Source organism: Lissotriton vulgaris, chromosome 4_1, assembly GCF_964263255.1.
Source record: "Lissotriton vulgaris chromosome 4_1, aLisVul1.2, whole genome shotgun sequence".
Taxonomy (NCBI): domain Eukaryota; kingdom Metazoa; phylum Chordata; class Amphibia; order Caudata; family Salamandridae; genus Lissotriton; species Lissotriton vulgaris.
Genome location: NC_141691.1, coordinates 395,412,670 through 395,435,732, shown reverse-complemented (window position 1 = coordinate 395,435,732; position 23,063 = coordinate 395,412,670). Strand labels below are relative to the sequence as shown.

At 45.1% G+C, this 23,063-nt stretch overlaps 1 protein-coding gene across 2 annotated transcripts in view; it reads right to left on the bottom strand.

The window, feature by feature from the left end:
• The window catches only part of LOC147718794 (uncharacterized), a 121,221-nt gene that overhangs the window by 79,145 nt on the left and 19,013 nt on the right, over positions 1–23,063 (bottom strand). Inside the window, exons 2-4 of one of the 2 annotated variants that reach the window (XM_086918774.1) lie at positions 13,214–13,319; positions 5,552–5,743; positions 4,742–4,817 (exon numbers count right to left, since the gene is read on the bottom strand). In XM_086918774.1, the coding sequence (XP_086774900.1) occupies positions 4,742–4,817; positions 5,552–5,743; positions 13,214–13,319 (374 nt within the window). Of the gene's footprint in view, positions 1–4,741; positions 4,818–5,551; positions 5,744–7,856; positions 8,065–13,213; positions 13,320–23,063 lie in introns of those variants that run through there. The other variant, XM_086918775.1, reaches the window with a different exon arrangement.

The window sequence follows — 23,063 nt, the reverse complement described above, 5'->3', positions numbered from 1 at the left end:
GGTATAGGTGAAATCTAGGGTAATCTTGGAGCACCCATGAGGCGCTTCGCTACTGCTGAGCAAGGCGCTCGTCTTAGGGCTGCTCGGGAGCCTCAGGGAGGAGAGAGCTTCATGCTCAGCTCTCTCCTCTTGTCCATGCAGAACCACACAGGCAGGGCAGCGCTGCATGCGTTGTTGCACACAAGAGCGGTACTTCACGCTCTTTCGTAAAGCCCACGGAAGGGGAGGGGAAAGCTCTCCAGCCCCTGCACAGTGCTCCACATGTGCTTTACAAAAGCAGGGTGGGAGAACACAGAGCATACCACGCGCTGTGGCAAAAATCATATAGGGCAAGCCACAAAGTCCTAGGAGGTCACTGGGACAGGGAACAGGGCACAGGCAGGCCAGCAAGTAGGGTCCCTTAGCAGAGTGGCAGTCCCTTCAGCCACCCAGCAGGCAGCAGGTAGTCACAGACGGCGGTTCCTCCTGGCACACAGCAGTCCTTTGGTAGTTCACGCCGTATCTTTCTTCACTTTACCTATAGTCCTATTGTATTTGTTCTAGGGGCACTTTAAAACAAATGTACAAGTGCACAACACCCCCCATTAGCAGTGCAGGCCCAGGCCCCAGACAAATCACGGGCGGAGAAGCCAGCATTGTAGGAGGTGCAGATGCAACTCCTCCCACCACTCCAAATGCAGACCAGGCATATTCAGGTGTAAGATAAAACTTCCTCCCACTCCTCTAAATTCAGCCAAGTTCTATTCAGCCTAGCGCTGAGTCACCCAGGCAGGGCAGGGCACACCTCAACTGCCCCAGGACTGGATGGAGTGAATGCACATCCCCTCTCACCTATCAGTCAAAACAAGATGGTCAATACACATCAAGGCAGAGCACAAGGACATATCAGCACACAAAAAAGCCCACTTCTAAAAATAGTGATAATAAATCAGCTTTCCCCAATAAGCAGGATGTAGCACTACTATTCCAAACATACCAAACACGGTCACCCCTCTCATGTCAGGAGATACCACTGAAGGACATATCAGGGAATCCCCAATGAAAACCTATGAGAGGGCAGCCTCACAGCAGTGAGAAACCAAATAGGCTGTTTGTTACTACCAGGACATGCCAGACGGTTAAGGCACATGTCCTACCTTTTACCTACCATGCGCCCTACCTTGGGGGTGACTGATATGTAGTAAAAGGGAAGTTGCAGATGTGGCAACCACTTTATATGCCACGTCACAGCAACAGTAAACTGTGCGCGCAGGCCCTGCAGTGGCAAAGGCCTGAGACAGGTTTGAAAGGCTACTTCGTTGGGTGGCGTAAGCAGCACTGCAAGCCCACCAGTAGCATTTAATTTACAGGCCCTGGGTAAATGGGATACCACTGTACAAAGGACTTATAGGTAAATGAAATATGCCAAAGAGGTGTAGACCAATCTTCCCATGTTTACAAGAGAGAGCACATGCACTTTCACACTGATCAGCAGTAATAAAGTGCCCAGAGTCATAAAACCACCAACAACAGGTAAAAAAAATAGAGAAGAAAGGAAAAATGTTCAGGTGTGACCTTTCAAAAAGTGCCAAGTCCAACTATTGATTAAGGGTGGGCGGCCAGCTACGCTCCGTGCACGGAGTGTGCGTAGTGCCGCCTACTCCGCATTTTGCGGAGCTGGCGGAGCCAGGCGGCACTACGCACGCTCCGCAGACGGAGCGTAGCTGGCCGCCACCCGCCTCCCTCCCGCCCTCCCTAAATACTTTGAAATAAAGGAATGCAATAATTTAAAAAGCACTTACCTTGCCGCTGCTGCCCGCCGCGTCCCCGGGGCTCGTTATCTTCCGTCTTCCGTCTTCTTCAGTAATGCGCATGCGCGGGCGGCCGCGCATGCGCATTTTCACGAGAAAATGCGCATGCGCGGCCGCCCGCGCATGCGCATTACTGAAGAAGACGGAAGATAGCGAGCCCCGGGGACGCGGCGGGCAGCGGCGGCAAGGTAAGTGCTTTTTAAATTATTTCATTCCGTTATTTCAAAGTATTTAGGGAGGCCGGGAGGGAGGCGGGTGGCGGGGCTGGCGGCCAGTGGTTTTGCGGAGTGGGGCTACGCGGAGTGCGGAGGTGGGCGTAGTTTCTCGCCCACTTCGCGTAGCTCCGCGAAGCCCCACTCCGCCAACTCCGCCCAGGGCTACTATTGATATGTGGGATGATGTGAGTGCAACGAGGTAGATCGAGTCAGAGACTTGCTGCAGCATTTTGAATGGGCTGGAACCTGTTTAGGACCTTTTTCTGAGCAGGGTGTGTTGCCGTAATCAAGTCGGCTGGTGATCGAAGCCTCTGTAACTATTTCCTGGTGTTCTCTAGTAGCCGTCTGAAGATCTTTTGCAGCGTCCTAAGGATGTGGAAGCAGGTGGAGGTCACTGCATTTACTTGGACTGTCATGTTGGGCTTGTCATCCAGGATGGGGTTGGTTGAGGGTTAGAGGTTAGTTGGCTACCAATTAGAGTCTCAGGTGGAGGCTTTTCTTCCGGGTATCACCACTTCTGTTTTGTCTCTGGTTAGTTTGAGACAGTTGTTTTTCATCTACGTGGTTACTGCGGTCATGCATGTATCGCGTGTTTCTAGGCATCCAATAACATCTCGGAAGTGATGGAGGTGTTCATGATGTGGAAGAGGACTTTACTGATGGTGGCGGCTCCAGTGTTGTAGATGTTGTGGTTACAGGGGATCTGTAGGTGCCCCGGCGTGGATGGTTCTGATGATGCTGGTTGTTTCTTCCATAGTGGATGGTTTGGAGGCAGTCAGGGATTTTCATTAGGAGTTCGAGGGTAGGCTAGGGGTTATGGTGCAGGGCTCGAAGTTGTTGTATACAGCTTTGATTTTATCACTGAATAATTCTGAGATGTTCCTCCATAGTTCTTGCGAGGGAGTGATACAGTTGGTAAAATGAAGTCTTTGATGATTGCAAAGATGTCTTTTCCGCTGCTGGAGCTGTCTAGGCGCTCTGCTCGGGCTTTCTTCTTCGTTTCTTTGATTTCGCTAGTACAATGGTGATGAGGCAATTGCATTTCTGGATTTGAAAACAAAAGCTGTTGATCACACAATAGATATAACTCTTTTCAAAACGAAGAGCTCCTGTAATGCTATTGTGTTGCTCACAGTTACATCTGTAACACTTTAAGAGGGGGGAAGTGGTAAAGGCTAAATGAACTGCACATTTGAGAGCGATTGTGCCACTTTTGCTAATGATATGGAATCCAGATTTAAGAATAGAGAATCATCTGGTAAATTCAGAGAAAAGCACGAAATAAAGGCTGTGAAACGTCTTCTTACTCAAGGCCTAATCAATGCAAATGAATTGAAGATTATTTGACTGTGTGTAAATATTCTAAGCATATAACAGAGCAAAATATTATTCAAAAGCATTGACATATGTTGCTTTGTGATCCTAGTTGGCTGTAACATCTTCAGGACTAACCACACATTCTAGGGCCTTTAATTACAAAGATAGAATACCTAGAAGTTTATTTGAACAGTATAAGTAGGATTAAGCTGCTTGACTGTTTGATATTTATTTTTACCTTGTAGCAGATGTAACAAAAATCATTATTCCCTGAATGGATGTAAGGAAACTGTCTGAATAACTAATCATATGAGCTTAGATTTCTTCTTAATTGCATAAGCTTGTGCATAATATACATTCCACAGTGCCCATAGTAGCACTGTCATCAGATGAGAAGTAGGATTGCAGAGCACGTGGGAGCAATAAGTCAAGAGGACTTGTGATATCCCAAAGAGGCGTACTTTACTGTGTTTCATTCCTTTACAAATGTGTTATAAAATGTCTGCCTTTAAATTGGAATAACATGTGGCTAATGTGTCCTTGTATTGTATTGTATTGTATTGTATATTGGATTTATATAGCGCTTATCACCCAGGGGTCTCTAAGCGCTTACCTTGGGAACCCGTCCTGGCTTTTCCCTGTGAGATAGCCCCTACAGGGCATCCCCAAGGTGAAAGCCAGGCATCCCGCCGCGGGGGGCCTTCGTTTACATATACAGAAGTAGTCTTGTTTTTTTTTTAAATCCCCATATCTCGATTTGCAGTGTATTCTTTGAACCTTCAGTAACATGTGTGTATATATCTGAGGGTTGAGGGGAGACCTAATGTCTGGCTCCTTTGAAGGTTCTGGAGCTTGCTCGAGCAGCCACCACGTTTCATGCAGCTGCTGAACAAGGTATTTTGTGTTCCAAAACAACCCCCCAAAAGGGAGAGTTTGTTTATGAAAAACAAAAATATTACGACCCTCACACCCTTGGAGCGCTAGTTACACAAACTCTGGTAGTGTACATTTTGAACTTCCAGGGAGTACTGGCTATATTAAGCATCTTGAAGTAGATAATTGGTACTAACATTTTAGAGATTCTGATATGTTTCATTAAACCATTGAGTAAAGAGTTGATGCACCTATTTATAAAGAAATCACGGAAGTATTTATTAGTGTCATCCGAAGTATATGGATCTTCGACACAACCCATGGACGCAAGTGTAACCTTTCGGTGGTCACATACACAGCTGAGCTTATGGATATTAAATACATTTTGGCAAATGCAGTTTTGCAGTTTTGTACCTTTTTGTTTCCTGAGATTTATGTGCGGTGCTTGGATTAGTCACCAGCAGACATAAAAACTGAAAACAAATAAGCAGAAAATGGCAAGATAAAAGGCTCACAGTTTACTCTCAAGGTCCATTGCAGTGTTACCTTAGTATGTTCCTCTGGAATATATGCAGGATTGATTTTCGGAAGTGCCATCTCATTCCTAGCCACTTTTCTGGAGCTGAAAAAAAGATATTGTTTTGATAATTCGAATGCTTCATTTATTCTTGAATCGTGTTTCAAATGCGCTTTTGTTGTTATGTTATGTTAGGTTAGGTTAGGTTGGTGTTATATTGTAAAATCTTTGCAATGGTGAAGTTAGACTTCCTTCGTATGCACAGCTGTTGAATAATACTTACAGACAAGAGGTAAGAAAGCACCATATAGTGCTACAATACAATATACACTGTAGCATAAGGACCCACGAGGCCACACTCATTTCGTGGAAGCCTAGTCTAAGACCTGAAACCACTTCTCAAGAACTGAAAGTCCATTGCTCAGGGTAGTAACACTAAACAACAGAACAGGAAGGAGTGCCCAAATCGGGATACTGAGATTTGTGGTAATGACTGTACACTCGGTTCTTTTCTTGCACGAATTTTATTAGGCAAAAGTTGGCTGATGTGGGGAAAAAGTCCCATTCTGAGTTTTGGGACGTCAAAAACGAAAAAGCACAGTATTACGACGCTATCCTCCATTCTGAAGTATGAAACTCTGAATGGTGCAGTAATAAAGCACTGGTAAATACTGCACCCTGCAGTGCTAGTATTGAGTGAGTGTGGTACTGCCACCCAGATTACCTCGGGGCTCATAATGCACCTCTTTGAGCGATATGAACCCAAGTTAACACATGCACACATTTATACAACAAATTATAGTTGACTCTGCTTGAACCAGTATCCACGAACCGCTCACCTTGCATGCTTTTTGTCGTTTTTGGGCTTACTTTTGCAGTAGTAAATCCACTGCACTGTCACACTTGCCAGAGAAGCAAGCGCAACAGCCGGAAAGACAATCACCAATATGAGATCTAAGGTATTCCAGAGGTGCTCACACTTTGGTCCCATGTACCAATAATCAGCCCATGATTCCCTGTAATTTGGACATCTGCAGAGAAAAAAAAGTTACGAGCATTACAAACATTGTTTAAATACTGATAGTGTAGTAAAAACACCCTCCAGTGATACCAGAACATTGTAGATTGACCAAGTGTTTCAATTTGACTGTATAACCTGATTGACTTAGAAGAATGACATTTTCTAGTACTAAAATCACAAGTGATGAATGTGATGGTAATTGTGAAGGATGAACCTTGATGGGGAGAAAGAGAACGCTGTACAATATATTAGGGAAGTATTCTGGATTGTGGCCATATGGGGAACATAATACTGATGCTTAAGGGTCTTTTGAGGTTTATCTCACGGTTGAGTCCATGGAGTCTTAGGAGCCTTCCAACGCTGGTCGAGGAGGGATCACTGAAGACGCGAGTTTATCTTTTGCCCAAATCCTGAATCACAGAATTAGGATTTGGAAAGGCTTCCAATTTTAAAGACTACTTACAATGAATGCAGATTTTCCACTGTAATAAGTGGGCTTTGTAGGGATACAATTCGGCGTGAGATCAGGTTTCTAGGGGAGGGAAAAGAGGGGGTGGTTGTTGCGAGGTAATGCCAGGAACATCCACAGAGTTGCAAGTTTTGGGGTATTCATACATTTTGGCTAAGGGATTTCACAATCATTTTGCACAGGTAAATTTAGAATTATAAAAGGCTTGCATGCGTGTGAAATATGTGATGGTGCCTGAAATATGTCCATTTTAAGTGGGTGAAAGGGAAAGGATTTCTTCCAATGTAAAACATTTTCGATGGGGAGAAAAACAGAAAGATGTAGTAAAGTTGCATTCGCATGTAAGGTATTGTTTTGGGAGGGTGGGCAGAAGGCAGGTTGTAGGGTCCAAGGGTGAAGGGCACAGTGATTGGTGCAAAGGGGTTCGGGGTAGCATTTCCTAGTTTTTTGAGTGTTTGTGTCAGGGATATGTGCCATTTTTAATGGGTACATCCTGTTTGGCAAGGTCAGAAACAGCTTTTCCCACCCACCCGTCCCTAAATGTTGGCTTTGATGAGGTTGGTGCACGAGGAGTAGGAAGTAGTATTGGTTTGTCGCTTCATGAGCAGGTGCGAGTTTAAAAGCTTTATAAAAGAAAGCATTGGTCATGTTCAGACCCAGTTGAATTTTGGAGGGGAAGGGGAGTCTATGGAATGAGAGCACAACAGTGGTGGATGCAAAACAGATGGATGCAGGGATTTATGAGTGAGGAGGGTGTGATTAGATTATGCTTGATTAGGTTCGGAAGGGCTGCTTAGGGGAGGGGTTAGTTTTTTTGGGGTAGTTAATAAAATGCATAGTGAGGCTAACGTTTATAATTAGTATGTATGGCATAGAGCAAGGTTGTTGGGGGCGGAGGGGGGTTTACCCTTCAGGGCACCTGTATCATTAAAGCAGCCGTTTTCACACTATACTGTAGTCAGTCGTTATGGGGGACATGTAGTAAACTAGTTCTCCTCCCAACATGGCCACCTCCTGTCATTACACCTTTCTCTATGTTCCTTCGACTAGCCTCCCAGAATGCCTGTATACATTCTATGTGGTACTTGAATGTTACACACTTGTCGGTTGATGGTCTGGTGAGGTGTGTTGCTCTGCTGTAACTTAATAAACCTAACTTGTAACTACTAAGAAGTCTCCTGCTGTCTACCTGAAGTTACTTACAACATTTTGGCGACAATCTTGACTGACCAGACCAGAGGGAGACCAAGAAGAAAAACGCAGCACGAGCAGCATCTCGCACCAAGAACCCAAGAAGGCGTCTAACTCTACTGCATCAACAAGTAAGAAGAAAAGAAACCAATAACCTGCGAAACGCTACTGTATAAGAAGATACCAATTGGAGAAAAAAAATGTAACTTAAAAGAAGAAATAGAATCAGCCGCAATTATTTCTCATCTGCCGCCGGTAATGTGAGAAAAAGCAATCAGTAACCTGAGCCTCTAAACCAATATAAGAGGAAATCTCTCACAAGTGTTCCCCATCTCCTGCCAGCAACTTTAATAGGAAAACCGTGTAACCGGAGAACAGTCTGAAGTACCTTTCAACCCCTCATCTCAGCTGATGACAAAACGTGATTAAGGAAAAATGAGAAACATCAATCAATCACAAGTACCTGTCTCTTAGCCAGTTGATGTTTTCTTGGTGTTTTCTGTTGCTTACTGCCAGTTTGATTGACTGCCTGCCTTTTGCGAGGGAGCCCCGCATGTCTCCGTGCCGATCCGTCCTTTCCTAATGTTCCTTTCCTAATGATGACGTCGTAGAACTTTCAGGAGTCTTTGTGGAGGGACAGCGCGTCCCTCTTGACACGTCGTGAGCATCCAGCGTTGCCTTGGTTCGTACTGCCCAGCCAGAGAAGAGGTTTCGGTGCATCATCGCGCAACGTGAACCTCACGAACACAACGCAATGGAGATAGACGAGTGTGTACTGCATAATGTATGTTTCAAAGGAATTCCTCGTGATTGTGTGGCGCGAAAAGAGAGTGAAGACAAAGGGCTTTCCTTTGCGCTTGTGATCTCAATAGCGGGTCAGTTTCATGAGACAGCGCACGTCAGAAGATCCCAAGATTCAGCTTTCGTATGCCACAATGTGCTGCGCTCTGACGTGCTAGTTACTGCCCTTTCCTCAACCCCATGCCGAAAGTAAAGGTAAGCGAGCGCATTTATATTTTGTTTCCTAATTCTGGCAGCCACCATCATTTTCTACATTGGAAATGTGTCCTGTGTGTGCTGAACACGTTATGCACACATTTGTTCTGCTTAACTGCTGCAACAAAGGTGCACACATCGCAAAGGTCTTTCTCATGTTGCCATCACCACCAGTCCCAGTGTTTACATTTACGCTGCACAAAGAAACTTTGATCTCAACAATATTCAGCACGGCAGTCTGCACACAATTGGTCCTAATTATAAAGTGTCCATTATAGGAACCACAATTTAATGGATATTCTGTTCTGTGCACTCGTATGTGTATTTGAAGAAAGAAACTGTGTAAAATCCTTGACGACAGTGCCATCTTGTGGACTTTTGAAATATTGTATGTGTGGTTCATTTTTATAAAATCAAGAATGCGATGGTCACAATATAGATCTCTTTTGCAAACCTCATCAAAACTAAAGGATTTGGGGTAAAAGTGAGAAGGTTCTAAAACCAGGACATAGAGTCTAGAACCATGAAAGTCAAGACCAGAACAGTAAATAGTTTTGATGGTGATGTTCAATAGCATATATATAGTAAAGTCACAGAAGAAGCGCTAAAAGGAGTATCTTGTGGATTCTGTATCGCAAAATACATCGAAAAATTGTGTCCCACAACTAGCACCTGTCATATTCAGAGAGCCCAAGAGCAGGGCAAAGAGTTCAATTAAGTGAAAGCGAGCCCGCTTCAGAGAAACAAGACGGAGATGCTGGTCCCAGAACCAGTAGGTGGCAAAGGCCCTGAAATCATTAGGACACACAGCTTCAAGTACCAGCTGAGGACTAAGGTCCCAGTAATATAAGAGGTCAAAGGAATGGACAAAGGCCATCCCAGAACAAGGAATGGACAATGGTCGGCCAACAGGGGACAAAGGTCATCCAAGAGAGTACAAAGGTTTTCCCACAACTAGGAATGGACAATGGTCCTCCAAGAGTGGACAAGGACTGGACAAAGGTCATCCAAGAGAGCGCAAAGCCCATGACTGGTATGGCGACCAGAGGTGGGTCAGAGGACCCAGAACAGGGTCTAACGTTCCACATCTGGAAGCTGGTCAGGGAGCTCTTAACCTTGTCTGTGAACCAGGAGGGGACACTTGTTCCATGGTTTGTACAGTGTTTTCAAAACCAAGAAGAAGCTCCTGCAACGGGTACTGAGATAAAGAGTCCAGTATCATAAAAAAAAGAAAATCCAGAAAAAATTATTTTCTTGAACTTAGAGTCCAAAGACAAATCTAATTCTGAGGCCCTCAATCAGAGCAAAGGATCCAATACTTAAGAAAGAGGTCAGGAACTTGTTAGAGGGATACAGAACCAGACCAGGACTTCTAGTTCAAATTGTAGCTTCAGTTTAACCTTTATCTTCATCTTGGAGAGCTAAACAGGTTGAAGAAAGTGAACTGTCTCTTTATGTGTTATTGCTGGTCAAGGACTGACAGGAGAAAGTAGGCTGACTTTTCCTGTTTTTGTCTGTCTAAGGGGAATAGGTGGTGGTGATACCTATTAGTTGTTTTGGGTGGTGTGTCTCACCTCACATTTCACTCTCAACACTCTTTGCCTCTTAACGCTCGTTTGCCTTCTCTATCTTTATGCTTCTTTCTATTATAAAGGAGAAGGATGGGTTTGTAATACATTTCTAGATAAAGGAGGAGGATGTGTAGTAAACATATGCCCCTCCCAACATGGCCATCTGCGGTCATTAGTCTTTTCTAGATAAAGGAGGAGGATGTGTAGTAAACTAATTCTCCTCCCAACATGGCCACCTGCTGTCATTACACCTTTCTCTATGGTCCTTCCTACTAGCCTCCCAGAATGCCTGTATACATTCTATGTGGCACTTGAATATTCAACACTTGTCGGTTGATGGTCTGGTCAGAGCTGGCGAGGTGTGTTTCTCTGCTGTGACTTAATAAACCTAACTTGTAACTACTAAGAAGTCTCCTGCTGTCTACCTGAAGTTACTTACAACAGGACACCATCCCGCCCGATGTTACATTTTCGAGTCGCATGGCTTCGAGAATCAGCCATGGCGCAGCGGCCTCGATGGTACCATGGGCCACACCCCAATCACCCTATGCTTCGCTTTAGGTCCTGCTGCTGTGAGAATCACTCACTGTGTTGACGGTTCACTGTGCCCACTAAGTTACAGGACACGTCACTTCACCCCAAGTATCACGCTTGTCCCTGCTCATACCTCTCGTCCATACCGTCATAGCTGATGCCTCCCACTTACCTCACGAGTCCTTCAAACTTTTGCCAGCCATTTTTCTTAGAAAACTGGAAAACGCTAAAAGGAGTGAGAACAACTAATGATGTCTGTAAGCCATCCAGTGGACAGAGTAAGAATTACTGCACAAAGTGTAGCAGCAAGTTACCATTCTACTTGTTATGGCAAAGTCAGGAATACAAATACAAAATGAAGGAAAAACACTTCCCGGGAATGCGGGCCATAGTCCATAGTACTGTCACACTATTTAAGAGTCTGTTTCAGATCTCCCCCCCCCCCCTTGCTTCTCAACATTTAAGGATCTGTCCTTATTGCATTATTCACTCACTGGACTCCTTTTATTTGTTCCTACTTTCCCTTGATACTTGGGATTTCTGTGTTTGCTATTGTATTTCTTATTGTTTATATTGCACATTTTCCTGTTGCAGTTTAGCTTTTCTGTACTATTGTTTGGGAGAGGCTTTTAATGCAAATTTCTGCTTTTTCCCCTGCCGAGATACCTCCATCTTTGCCTAGTTTTATCTCATTATTCACAGGTTGGCTTTTGGTACCTTGTCTGGCGCCCCCTTCATTGTCCTCTAAGTCAAGTAGGAGGATGGTGGTGTGGCACTGGGGGAGGTTGCATGTATAATCTCTCCTCAAAAAAGAAGAAGACATTAAGCGAAATGCGACCTGTCATTAACACTAAACCCTAATCCAAAATTGGCAGATTTTGTGCAAGAGGGAAATCCACTGTTTAGGAATAGGTATTCATGTGGAAGCATGTGATTTTCAAAGATCAAAGAGCACATTGAAAGGGATATTTGTGAATTCCTAAAACTTAGCAACTTTGCACAAGTCACAGAAGCCTACTTCTTGTAAAGTTACTCATTATTTTGTGAAACAGTCACTAAATGTCTTCAATGAACGAAGAACATTCATATTTTAACCAGTAGAACCTTTTTCATTTCTATCATCACTTATACGCAAAGCTACGACAATGATGTGCTATGTAGCACCAGGGTTTCAGGGGCCCAGGCTAAAAAGTTCACATAACATGGCCTTCAGCAGACCACCTTTTCATAGAAACGACCAGCAATGTAATAAAAGATGCTACATTTTACAGCAATCATTATACAAACGCAGTGGCTTAATGCATGCATTAAGTCTGGTGTTGCCTTCTTACAGCAGTCGAAATGTATTAGAAAATCGCTTGCTTGGTTTTCATCACTGTGGTTATGATTGGACCACAGATAAACCTGGCTCCCTGAACACTGAGGCTAATGTTTATCAAGTTCTCATTCAAAGCAGCAAACCATGTTAAAGGGGAAGGGCAGTAAAGCACCATATTCACCATTATACAGCGCATTCCAGTCCTTTCCTGGCGATGGCGCACTTTTGGCTGCCTAGCGCAAATGCAGGCACCCTTGCATAAGTGTGCCTGCACTGTTAGCAGGATTGTTTTTATGCAGGAAGGGACACCTTCCTGCACAAAAATAACCCTGAGAGGCATTTTTCTATTTCTATTTGTGCTGCAGAATGTTCTGGAGAACACCTAGAGATAAGAAAAAAGTAGGAGAAATAAAGATATTTCTCCTCGTTATGCCTGACCAGGGGAGGCGTAGTATATTTATGCATTCTCAGTTTCACCACTAATGGAAAATTTGGGAATGCACCAAAATCCGTGGGTGGAAACGTAGGAACACTCATGGAATGCTTGCTGGAGGCAGGGTAATGCAAGGGGGTGATTTACGCTGCTTTGCGTGACTCTAGATTTTTCAAGCCATGCTGGTCCACGCAAGGGGCTTTGTGTGGCTTGATCAATCTCCCTTGGGTTTTGTGACGCCCTCGCGCCTCTTTGCATGGTACATGGGTGACACAAAGCCTTGATAAATAGTGGCCTGTGTGCCAAATTAAAGATACTTTTATGGGTAAAAGTTTTGCACTCGTGCACACTACAAGGTAATGGACAAGAGTTTAGCCACTGTGTCATAGGCCCTCTCGCAACAAAGAAAAGGCCCCCCCTAGCTACTGTTTGAACTGTCAAGTACAGCACTAATCATGGTTCAGTGGGTCCTTGAGGCCCCGGGGCCCCGGTGTCACTGAACCTCCTGCACCAATGGAAGCTCAGCCCCTGGCTACATATTGTGTAAACAAGAAATACGCATCCAAACATATCCGAGGGGACATTCATTAATGGGTTGCATTGTGAGTTAGGACAGCCATGGGGTGGCAGGGTTAAAGAAATGGGATCACCATTTTTCCTTTTCACGGATCATCTTGAAGAAAGATTATGATCCTTTTTAATTTGCTTCTGACATACATTTGGAGCATAAGGATACACAATACGTGTTATGGGGTGTGGACGGCATGAATGCACCCTATAATATTATCATTCCGCTACAAAAGGGCTCCGTTATGGATGCGTGTGTAGGTGTTTGCAACGTAAAGTGGTGTGCAGGGGGTCAATTGTGGGTTTTATAGAATGGCAGAGATGTACTTGTATATTTTTCCGCCAGTCACCAGCAAAGTATTCTGTGAAAATAAAAATAAATATGATACATAACAACATACTTGCAAAATGGCCTCTGATCCTTACAGGCACATTCTATGTTATCGGGACAAAAGTTTGTTGTCGTGCCCAAACATTTTCCAAAATCACGAACGTTGGAACAGTTGGCTGGAAAACAAAACAAAAAACAAAAATGTCAGAAATGTAAATTTATGTACACTGTTTTCATTCTTAGTTACATTTTCTCTGGTAGCAGTTTCATAAGAATATAATCCTCATACCTGACAAGTAATAAATACAAACTCTCGACAGCGTTGTTTACAATGCAGAAGCGCAATGTAATATTTTTCCATTTAGTTAACAATGTATATTTGTGAAAGACAGCTTTAGTTGATGATAACATGGGGCAACATAATGTTCTGTCGTTTTTGACAACCTACTAAATTAAATAAGATTAACTTTTATAGTTAGGCTACCATAAAGAGCTGAAGGAGCGGTATCCCCCTTCGCTTAGACTACCATTACAGGGTATGCTTCTGAGGCTGAATACATCTGACGGAGCGGTGTCCCCCCTTCCATGAGACCATTACAGGGAATGTTACTGGGCCTGAGTCAGCACTCGATAAAGCCACTGTGTTCAGAGTGAGTCTTACTCAGCCCTCACCCTGCCCACTGCTACAGCCTGGAGAAGCATGCAACACTCCAGACCCCGCCCACACACCCTTCTGACTCCCCTCCCCAACAATGTAATCCACTGTGGCCTGCCCTGCTGACGTTTACCCCCCGCTGAAATCACATAGTAAATATCTGTGGATGTTTCCCTGGAATCGGAGATAACAATTTGAACCCAGTATTTGCAGATCTGCATGTTTATGTTTTGATTTTGATGGGAGATACCTGCCAGATTTGTTAATTCCAAGCCTGTGTCCCTATGAGGCTCTAAATTGAATCTTTTACATCTGAAAAAATAGCTCTTATCACTATACCTGAATTTGCCAGAAACTGTGTGCAAAACTTCTTCTGCCATTCACGTCTCACATCTTTTTGGATTATGGATCTTTGCGGGTTGTGTTCCCTCTTCACAATGCAATCTACGCCTGCTCAAATACTAAGACACGTTGGCTTGTAGCGCATGTAGTTGCCCAGTGGTCGCATATAGAATTTTGCACTATTTGCTTTCAACAACACTTATTGATACATGTAATTTAGGATTATTTACAAAATGATTTCATAAATTAGAAAATATAAATATTTTTTCCTATCATTTTAACATGAGATGTGTTCCTTAAAGGACCTGATCTAAAGCTGAAAGACATTTGAGTTTGCATCAGGTCTTGGCTTAAGTATTATCATTGGCGTTCTGTGAATCAAGTCAGGATAGACCAGGCAGTCTGCATGTCAAAACATTTAGGCGTCCCTTAGGGGCAAGGGAGGGCTCTAGCAACCAAGCTCCTTCCATATGGGGGCCAATATCAAAATATCGAGAAAAGGCCTTTAATGTCTCAATTTGATGATTCTACGATTTTACATTTACTCATGTTTCATTCTTTCAAAGAGCAGTGCTCTTGCTGGGCCTAAGGGCATCTCTGCAATGGCAGCCGCTCAGGTCAGGAGAGGTGTGGCTGCACATATCACTTGCATCACCCAGAAGAAATAACAGAAGTGTAAGGATGCCCAATAGCAGTATACTTGGGATATTTTCGCTACTCTGAGTAATCTGTGTCATTTCCGGCATTTCTCGTTCTGCTTGTTACTTGAAATTTCCAATGTTAGGGCATTATGTCTGGTTGGCAATAAAAGGCGGTTCAATCAAAAATCCTATTGCGGGAGCACAAAAACAACATGAATGACCACAACGCAAGAAGCTGTTGTTCATAGCGCTTATGTTTTTTATGCTTTTTGTTAGTATGTGTAACAGGGTCTCCCGTTTCAAACACTAGGCCTGAGCGTGCCACACTGGAGGAATGACATACATACACACACACAGAGCTATAGTGTGAGCCAGAAATCTGCATGTGATCTCTGTCCATTTACTATATAGCCTCTGGCCACGCTTGGCCAGAGGATGCATTAGGTGTAGTTCCAGGGCATGTCGTCACCATGGAGGTATTGCCTGGTGGTTGTTATATCCTTCTCCAACTTGCCATTGGACTTTGCTGAGCATCTAGCTTGGGGTGGATTGGTCCTGAGGTTATATCGCTGATAACAGGAGCGGTTTTTACTCTCCTCAGACTCCTGGCGGGAATAAAGACTCTGCCCCGGATGTGTGGAAATGTTTGTGAGGTGTTGGACTTGGCCATTTTTGCAGGGTCATCAAATCCCAGAACTTTATGCCTTACTCCTGTACTTATTCTGACCTGTTTTCGTTGGTTTTATTACTCTGGGCACTTTACCACTGCTGTTCAGTGCTAAAGTGCATGTGCTCTCTCTTGTAAACTTGGCAAGATTGATCTACACCTGTTGGGCATATATAATTTACCTGTAAGACACTTGTACAGTGGTACCCCAAATCCCCAGGGCCTGTAAATTAAATGCTACTGGTTGACTTGCAGCGCTGCTTGCAACACCCAACGAAGTAGCCCTTCAAACCTGTCTCAGGCATTTGCCGCTGCAGGGAGTGCAGCGCGCAGTTTTACTGCCACAGTGACGTGGCATGTAAAGTGGTTCCATGTCTGAAACTCCCCTTTTACTACATATATGTCACCTCTAAGGTAGGCGCCAGCTAGCCCTACAAAAACCACAGTTGATGGACAGAATGCAGAACAATGTCATATTTTCACCCCAGTACAGAGATCTGGGCCTAAATCCATCGTTTTTTTGCACTCCACACCACCCCAGTTCAGACATGGTCATATGCAAATCAGTCTGACCCTGTGCCTCATGGGAACAGTCCAGCCCGAACTGCCAAGCCATGTCTTCCCTGGACCGGAAACAAGCTTCCGAGGACCAGTTTCTGGCATTCCAGCTGTCTTCAGCCCGGCTTGCTTGAATCCAGTGGTGTGGAGTGCATGGGACTCACGTCTGAGCATACCCATCCATGTCTGAACTGGGGTGGCAGAGTGGGCTAAAGAACGGTGATGGATTAAACCCAGATCTTTTGACTGGGTGTGAGTTTTTGATTGATTCAGATGCTCCGTCCATCACCACCCCCTTTTGTACCGCTTTTGGCCGCCATAAGTGTGGCAGGGTATGCTCAGATGTAAGTCCCTTGCTCACTTTGCCACTGGATTCAAGCAAGCCGTGCTGAAGACGGTTGGAATGCCAGAAACCGGTCCTCGGAAGCTTGTTTCCGGTCCAGGGAAGACATGGCTTGGCAGTTCGAGCTGGACTGTTCCCATGAGGCACAGGGTCAGACTGATTTGCATATAGCCATGTCTGAACTGGGGTGGCAGAGTGGGCTAAAGAACGGTGATGGATTAAACCCAGATCTTTTGACTGGGTGTGAGTGTTTGATTGATTCAGATGCTCCGTCCATCACCACCCCCTTTTGTACCGCTTTTGGCCGCCATAAGTGTGGCAGGGTATGCTCAGACGTGAGTCCCTTGCTCACTTTGCCACTGGATTCAAGCATGCCGGGCTGAAGACGGCTGGAATGCCAGAAAGCGGTCCTCGGAAGCTTGTTTCCGGCCCAGGGAAGACATGGCTTGGCAGTTCGGGCTGGACTGTTCCCATGAGGCACAGAGTCAGACTGATTTGCATATAGCCATGTCTGAACTGGGGTGGCAGAGTGGGCTAAAGAACGGTGATGGATTAAACCCAGATTTTTTGACTGGGTGTGAGTGTTTGATTGATTCAGATGCTCCGTCCATCACCACCCCCTTTTGTACTGCTTTTGGCCACCATAAGTGTGGCAGGGTATGCTCAGACCTGAGTCCCTTGCTCACTTTGCCACTGGATTCAAGCAAGCCGGGATGAAGACGGCTGGAATGCCAGAAACCGGTCCTCGGAAGCTTGTTTCAAGTCCAGGGAAGACATGGCTTGGCAGTTCGGACTGGACTGTTCCCAGGAGCCACAGGGCAGACTGATTTGCTTATAGCCATGTCTGAACTGGGGTGGCAGAGTGGGCTAAAGAACGGTGATGGATTAAACCCAGATCTTTTGACTGGGTGTGAGTGTTTGATTGATTCAGATGCTCCGTCCATCACCACCCCCTTTTGTACCGCTTTTGGCCACCATAAGTGTGGCAGGGTATGCTCAGACGTGAGTCCCTTGCTCACTTTGCCGCTGGATTCAAGCAAGCTGGGCTGAAGACGGCTGGAATGCCAGAAACCGGAACTCGGAAGCATGTTTCCGGTCAAGGGAAGACATGGCTTGGCAGTTCGGGCTGGACTGTTCCCATGAGGCACAGGGTCAGACTGATTTGCCTATAGCCATGTCTGAACTGGGGTGGCAGAGTGGGCTAAAGAACGGTGATGGATTAAACCCAGATCTTTTGACTGGGTGTGAGTGTTTGATTGATTCAGATGCTCCGTCCATCACCACCCCCTTTTGTACAGCTAGCCCTACAGGCAGAGTGCTGTGTTGGTAAAAGGTAGGGCATATGCCTTAACTGTGTGGCATGTCCTGGGAGTGACAAAAAGCCTATTTGGTTTCTCTCTGCTGTGAGGCTGCCCTCTCATAGGTTTGCATTGGGGAGATATGAGAGGGGTAGCGTGGTCATGTTTGGTATGTTTGGAATAGTAGTGATAAATCATGCTTTTTGGTGAAAGCGGATTTGTCTTTACTATTTTAAAAATGGCACTTTTAGTGTCTCAATCAGAGTACCTGCTTTGTCTTTCTCTGCCGCGATGCTGAACTCAGACTGCACCATCTGTATATAACAAATTAAGAGTCATTGTTGACATGCCAATTTGTGCTGGCAAAAATTTTCTATGACTTCGATTTGTCCATGGCAGATTGATGGCAAAAGTTTTTACGATTCATTTATTTTCTACTTGGACCATGGTCCTACATTGATCTAGTCTTGAAGAGTTCTTCAGTACACATAAGAATCTTTCTCTCCTGAAGATGGTCTACTAGATGTAACACATCCAGAAATGACAAGACCAAAACGTCGACCAGTTTAATCCATTTTCCGTGAATAAATTGTTATATAGGAATTTTTTACTGAATGTTAAATAAAGATTTCTGTTTGGAAAATAGGCCTTTTAATTAGGTTACCTACATAAATGACTAGTAGACATTTTTATCTGGAAGATTGTCAATCTCTTTCACTTATGTATATGTGAATATTATTTTGTAGCCTTTAAATTAAACTATTTGATTATACATTTCTACAAAAAAGTATACGCCAATTGCTGATTGATTTATTCACTTTTGATTTTATCAATTGATTTATAAAATTCATATATTTGAGTTCATTAGTTTTGGCACTCATAAATTATATTGATAATGTTTGTTTAACTATTTTGAAACAGAATTAATTGTAGGCACTTTAACCTGATAAAACCTTTAGAATTGGGCATTTCTGTGGGGTTATGAGTCTTTGTGCCCTGCCTGGATGCGTATTCACCATCTGGTTTAGACTGACAGGAGAGAGGGGATGTGCATTCACTCTAGACTGTCACAAGGGGGGTTGAGGTGTGTCTTGCCTTGCCTGGGTGACTCAGTGCTAGGCTGAATGGACTTTGGCTGCATTTAGAGTGGCAGGAGGAGATTTCCTTGCACCTGAATAGGACTGGTCTACATTTTAGAGTGGTGGGAGCAGTTGCACCTGCACCAGAATAAGGCAGTGTCTGTCTTCTACAATGCTGTCTCTGCCCCCCTGTAGTGTGGCTGGGACCTGGGCTTGGGATATGAATGGGGGTGTTGTGCACTTCTAAACAGAGTTTGAAGTGCCCCCGAAGAACAAAGACTTTACGATTATAAGTACAAGGGCTGTGACCCAGTGAATTAAGACACTGTGTAGACTTGTAACCAAACGTTGCTGGCTCTACAAATTGCACATTGCCAGGAGGAGCTGTTGTGCTGCTAGGAGGAACCACCATGGGACTTTGTTTGTTGTACTGACCTGCCCACAAGGACCCTGTGTGCTGGATTACTCCCTGTCCTCCTGCTCTGTTGCCCCCAGTGCTCTCCAAGGAGTGCTGCTATGCCCCTTGATTATTGCAAACTCTAACACCTGGAGAGCACTGGACCCCTTCTGCCAACAAATAGTGCATGGTGAGCGCGTGGATGGCTGCTGCCAAGGCTGGGGCTCACCCTGTAATAAAGCCGGAAGGGGAGAGCTGAAGTAGACAACGCGCTCTCCCTCTCCCTGTGGTGATCCTGCATTTCTCTTAACTGATTAACGGCAGCCGGGGCTCTGCTACTTGGCCCGAGCTACCTGGTCCCATGGCGCGCAGGCAGTAAGAACTCCGGTCAGGAGTCTGCCACGTTGCTGGAGCAACGTTGATGCCAGAGAAAGGCGGTGCCCGGCTGCACCCGGAAGAAAATCAGAACCTCGTGGGCTCAAATCTGCTGTCTGCTGCCTGAGGAGAAATCAGAGCCTCCGGGGCTCCACTCTACGCCCCCCCACCTGGAAAGGGAAGAGAAAAGAGGTTGTTGGTGTTAAGTCTCGATGAGGAGACCAGGGCAGTGCCAAGAGTGGTCTCAGGGAGATTGCGGCAATGAAGGCCCGGTGAGTTAGGGTTTATGGGGGTGGGCACGGCCGCTCCCGTTACTCTGCATCTGTGCCAGCAGTTGAGTTTGTGTTGTTGGGCCGTGGTCCCATTGTGGACCTTTGGGGAGCAATATTCATGTTTGGTTGCACAGAGTGAGAGCAGCTTTTCCTCCTGGAAAAGCTGCAACGTGGCCAAAGCGGCCTTTCAGCCAATCTCCTTTGTGGGGAAGGTCAGGTGTGGGTTCCCCTGAAGCGAGGTTGTCCTCTCCCTCCCTTTGAATACTTGTACTTGGGGGGTGCCGGATCTTGGATAGTGACGGGCTGAGACCTTGACGAAGGCCCCCGACTAAAAAGTTGGGAGGAGCTCCCAGAAAAGACTGCATTCACTGGTGTAGGTGGGCAGGTGGCCCGGAAGCCTACCAGAAAGATAACTGAGTTACTGCATAACCTGTAATAAGAGCGCAGGGGCGGCTCTGGGTGGGGTCCATGTTATGCTGGTAATTCCTGTGCCTTATGCCTCACAAAAAAGGCCTTATGTCCTGCCTGATGTGTTGTTGTTACTTATATCTTGCAATTGTCAGGAAGTGGCACCAATGTGTTCAGTGATGGTGTTTTTGGTAACATGTGCACCGTGAGGCGACTTTTGTGATATATGCAATCTCCAAGGAGTTACTGGATTGCACTACTTTGTGTTGTTATGACAATTGCCCTATTGGCAAAGTGATGTATGATCTGTGGGAAGTGATGACACGTGCCTAGTGGCACAGTGATTTATGTGATTATGGTCTAAAGTGTTTTATATACAATACAAAGAATATTTTTATATAACCTTGTGTGTTTTTTTTGTGGTGTGCCCGTGTGTCACTACTGTGTGGGTGTTGTGCAAACGCTTTACACATTGCATCTGGAATAAGCCTGACTGCTCTGCCAAGCTACCAAGGGAGTGAACAGGGGTTATCTTAGGTGTGTAGCTCCCTTGCCTTGACTAGAGCGGTGGGTTATGCTTGGCTTAGGTGCATACCCTAGCCAACCAGAAACCCCATTTCTAACAGGAGGTAATAAAAATGACAATGTGAGGTATTTGCATTGACAAGGGTGGAGGTGTGTTATGCTCCATTAAAGACCATCTGCGTAAACTAGAGGGGGAGATTACATCTCTGAAGATCTGGTTGGGCCCATCGGACAATCCAGAGGTATCTAAGCTGATTAGAATAGCATTGATGGAATTCCGGAAAACGGCCGAAAGAGAAGGCTTATACCGCAGCAAATAGGCCAAGGCAAAGGTATATGGGGAGCAGGAATGCCCTGGGCACACATTGGCTACAAAATGCGCAAACAACGCTTCGCTAATGATATCCTTGATATATGAGATGGGGACGGCAATAACATTATAGACACTCCGGACATTTTACATACCTTTTCCAAGTTCTATGAAGACTTATACACTGTGCGCCTGGCGCATGGTGTAGATATTGACAAATATCTGGAAGGTGTGGCATTTGGATGGTTAAGCGATGCCCAAAGAGAATTTTTGGCTGCAGATATTGAAGATGATGAAACCTGAGAAGCAATTATGCACTTTCAATCTGGAAAAGCCCCTGGGTGTGACGACCTGCCCGCAGACATTTATAAGACATATATTAGCATGATTAAGCTGATTTTGAAATCTGTCTTTCTTTAAGCTAAGGAATGCCGTGACCTACCCCCATCCATGAGAGAGGCCAAGATAATTGCACTTGTCACACCGGGGAAACCCCCTGAAAACTGTGAGTCCTACCGGCCCTTGTCACTTATTAATTGTGACGTTAAAATGCTTGCCAAGATTTTAGCCAGCCATCTTAGTCTTTTGATGAACTTCTTGGTCAAGCCAGACCAGTCGGGCTTTGTCCTGGGGCAGTCCACCTCATGGAATCTTCGCACCTTATTTGTGGACGTTGCCACAGTAGTAACACTTTTAGACGCCACCAAGGCATTTCACTCGCTGGAATGGGATTAATTGATGACCGTCCTGTGATGTATGGGGTTCATCTAGCCTTTATGGAGTGTATTGCACTTCTTTATTGCAGACCAGCAGCTACAGTGCAGGTTAATGGTGCTGGCGCAGTTTCTAATAACTTGAGGTACGCAACTGGGGTGTCCGCAGTCGCCATCGATTTTTGCTCCGACAGTGGAGCCTCTGGTGGCCAAAGCAAGGCAACATCATCATGAATATGAACTCAGATATCCAACTAGACATTTATTGGTAGCTCTGTACTCAGATGATATTACACTCTACTTGCGGGACCCACAAGATAGCTTTAATAGGGATACTGAGGGATTTTCTTTTGGAGGACTGTCAGGCATAAAAATTAACTGGGGTAAATCAATTCTTTCCCTCTTATCCCAGTCACTCGGAAATTTCCCTTTGACTATCCATTAACATAGTGTGATATGGAACTCTGCTACTTAGGGATAGCAGTGTTATGTGGCAAGGAAAAAACCATTAGAACCAACTATGGCACGGCCCTACCTGCTATAATGGATAACATTGCTTGCTGAATATCGCTCCCCCTTTCCTTGGCGGGACGTCTCTCCCTCAAGAAAATGGTCCTTCTTCTGAACTTATTATATATCTTTCTTAATATTCCCTACCCATCAGGGCACGATTTCTTTAAGTCACTGCAAACGCCATTGATATGACTAGCTTGGGCGGGAGGGCAACCCCAGCTCCGGTGGGACATTAGTATTTGTATTTCGTATATTTCGTATTTTGTATATCGTCTGGATAGACAACAAGCTCTCCTATGACAGCCATGTCAAAAAGACTGTAGGAAAGTGCTTTGGAGTCATGAAAACTCTTAATCGCACCCTGGATCTGCTCCCTCTGAACTCCAGGCGCACCATGACTCAGGCACTTATTACCTCCCGAATAGACTATAGCAACGTGCTGCTGCTGGGCACTTCTGAAAAAAACATCAGAAGATTGCAAGTCTTGCAAAACTCAGCTGCGCGCCTAGTGTTAAGACTCCCCCGCAGAGCTCCTTCCAGACCTTCCCTGGCCACCCTCCACTGGTTGCCTATTGGTAAGAGGATACTTTTCAAAGCACTTCTCTGGTGCCACAGGATTATCTATCAGAAAGCCCCTTCCTACATGTCCGATCTAGCTATACCGTATGAGCCTAACAGATCCCTTCGTTCCAGGGGAATGGGTCTGCTTAAAATCTCGCTCACAAAAAAAGCTAGAATGGGAGGTAGGTCCTTCCGCTCTCTTGCAGCTAATAAATGGAACACCCTCCCCATTAACATCAGACTAGATAAGAATGAGTCCTCCT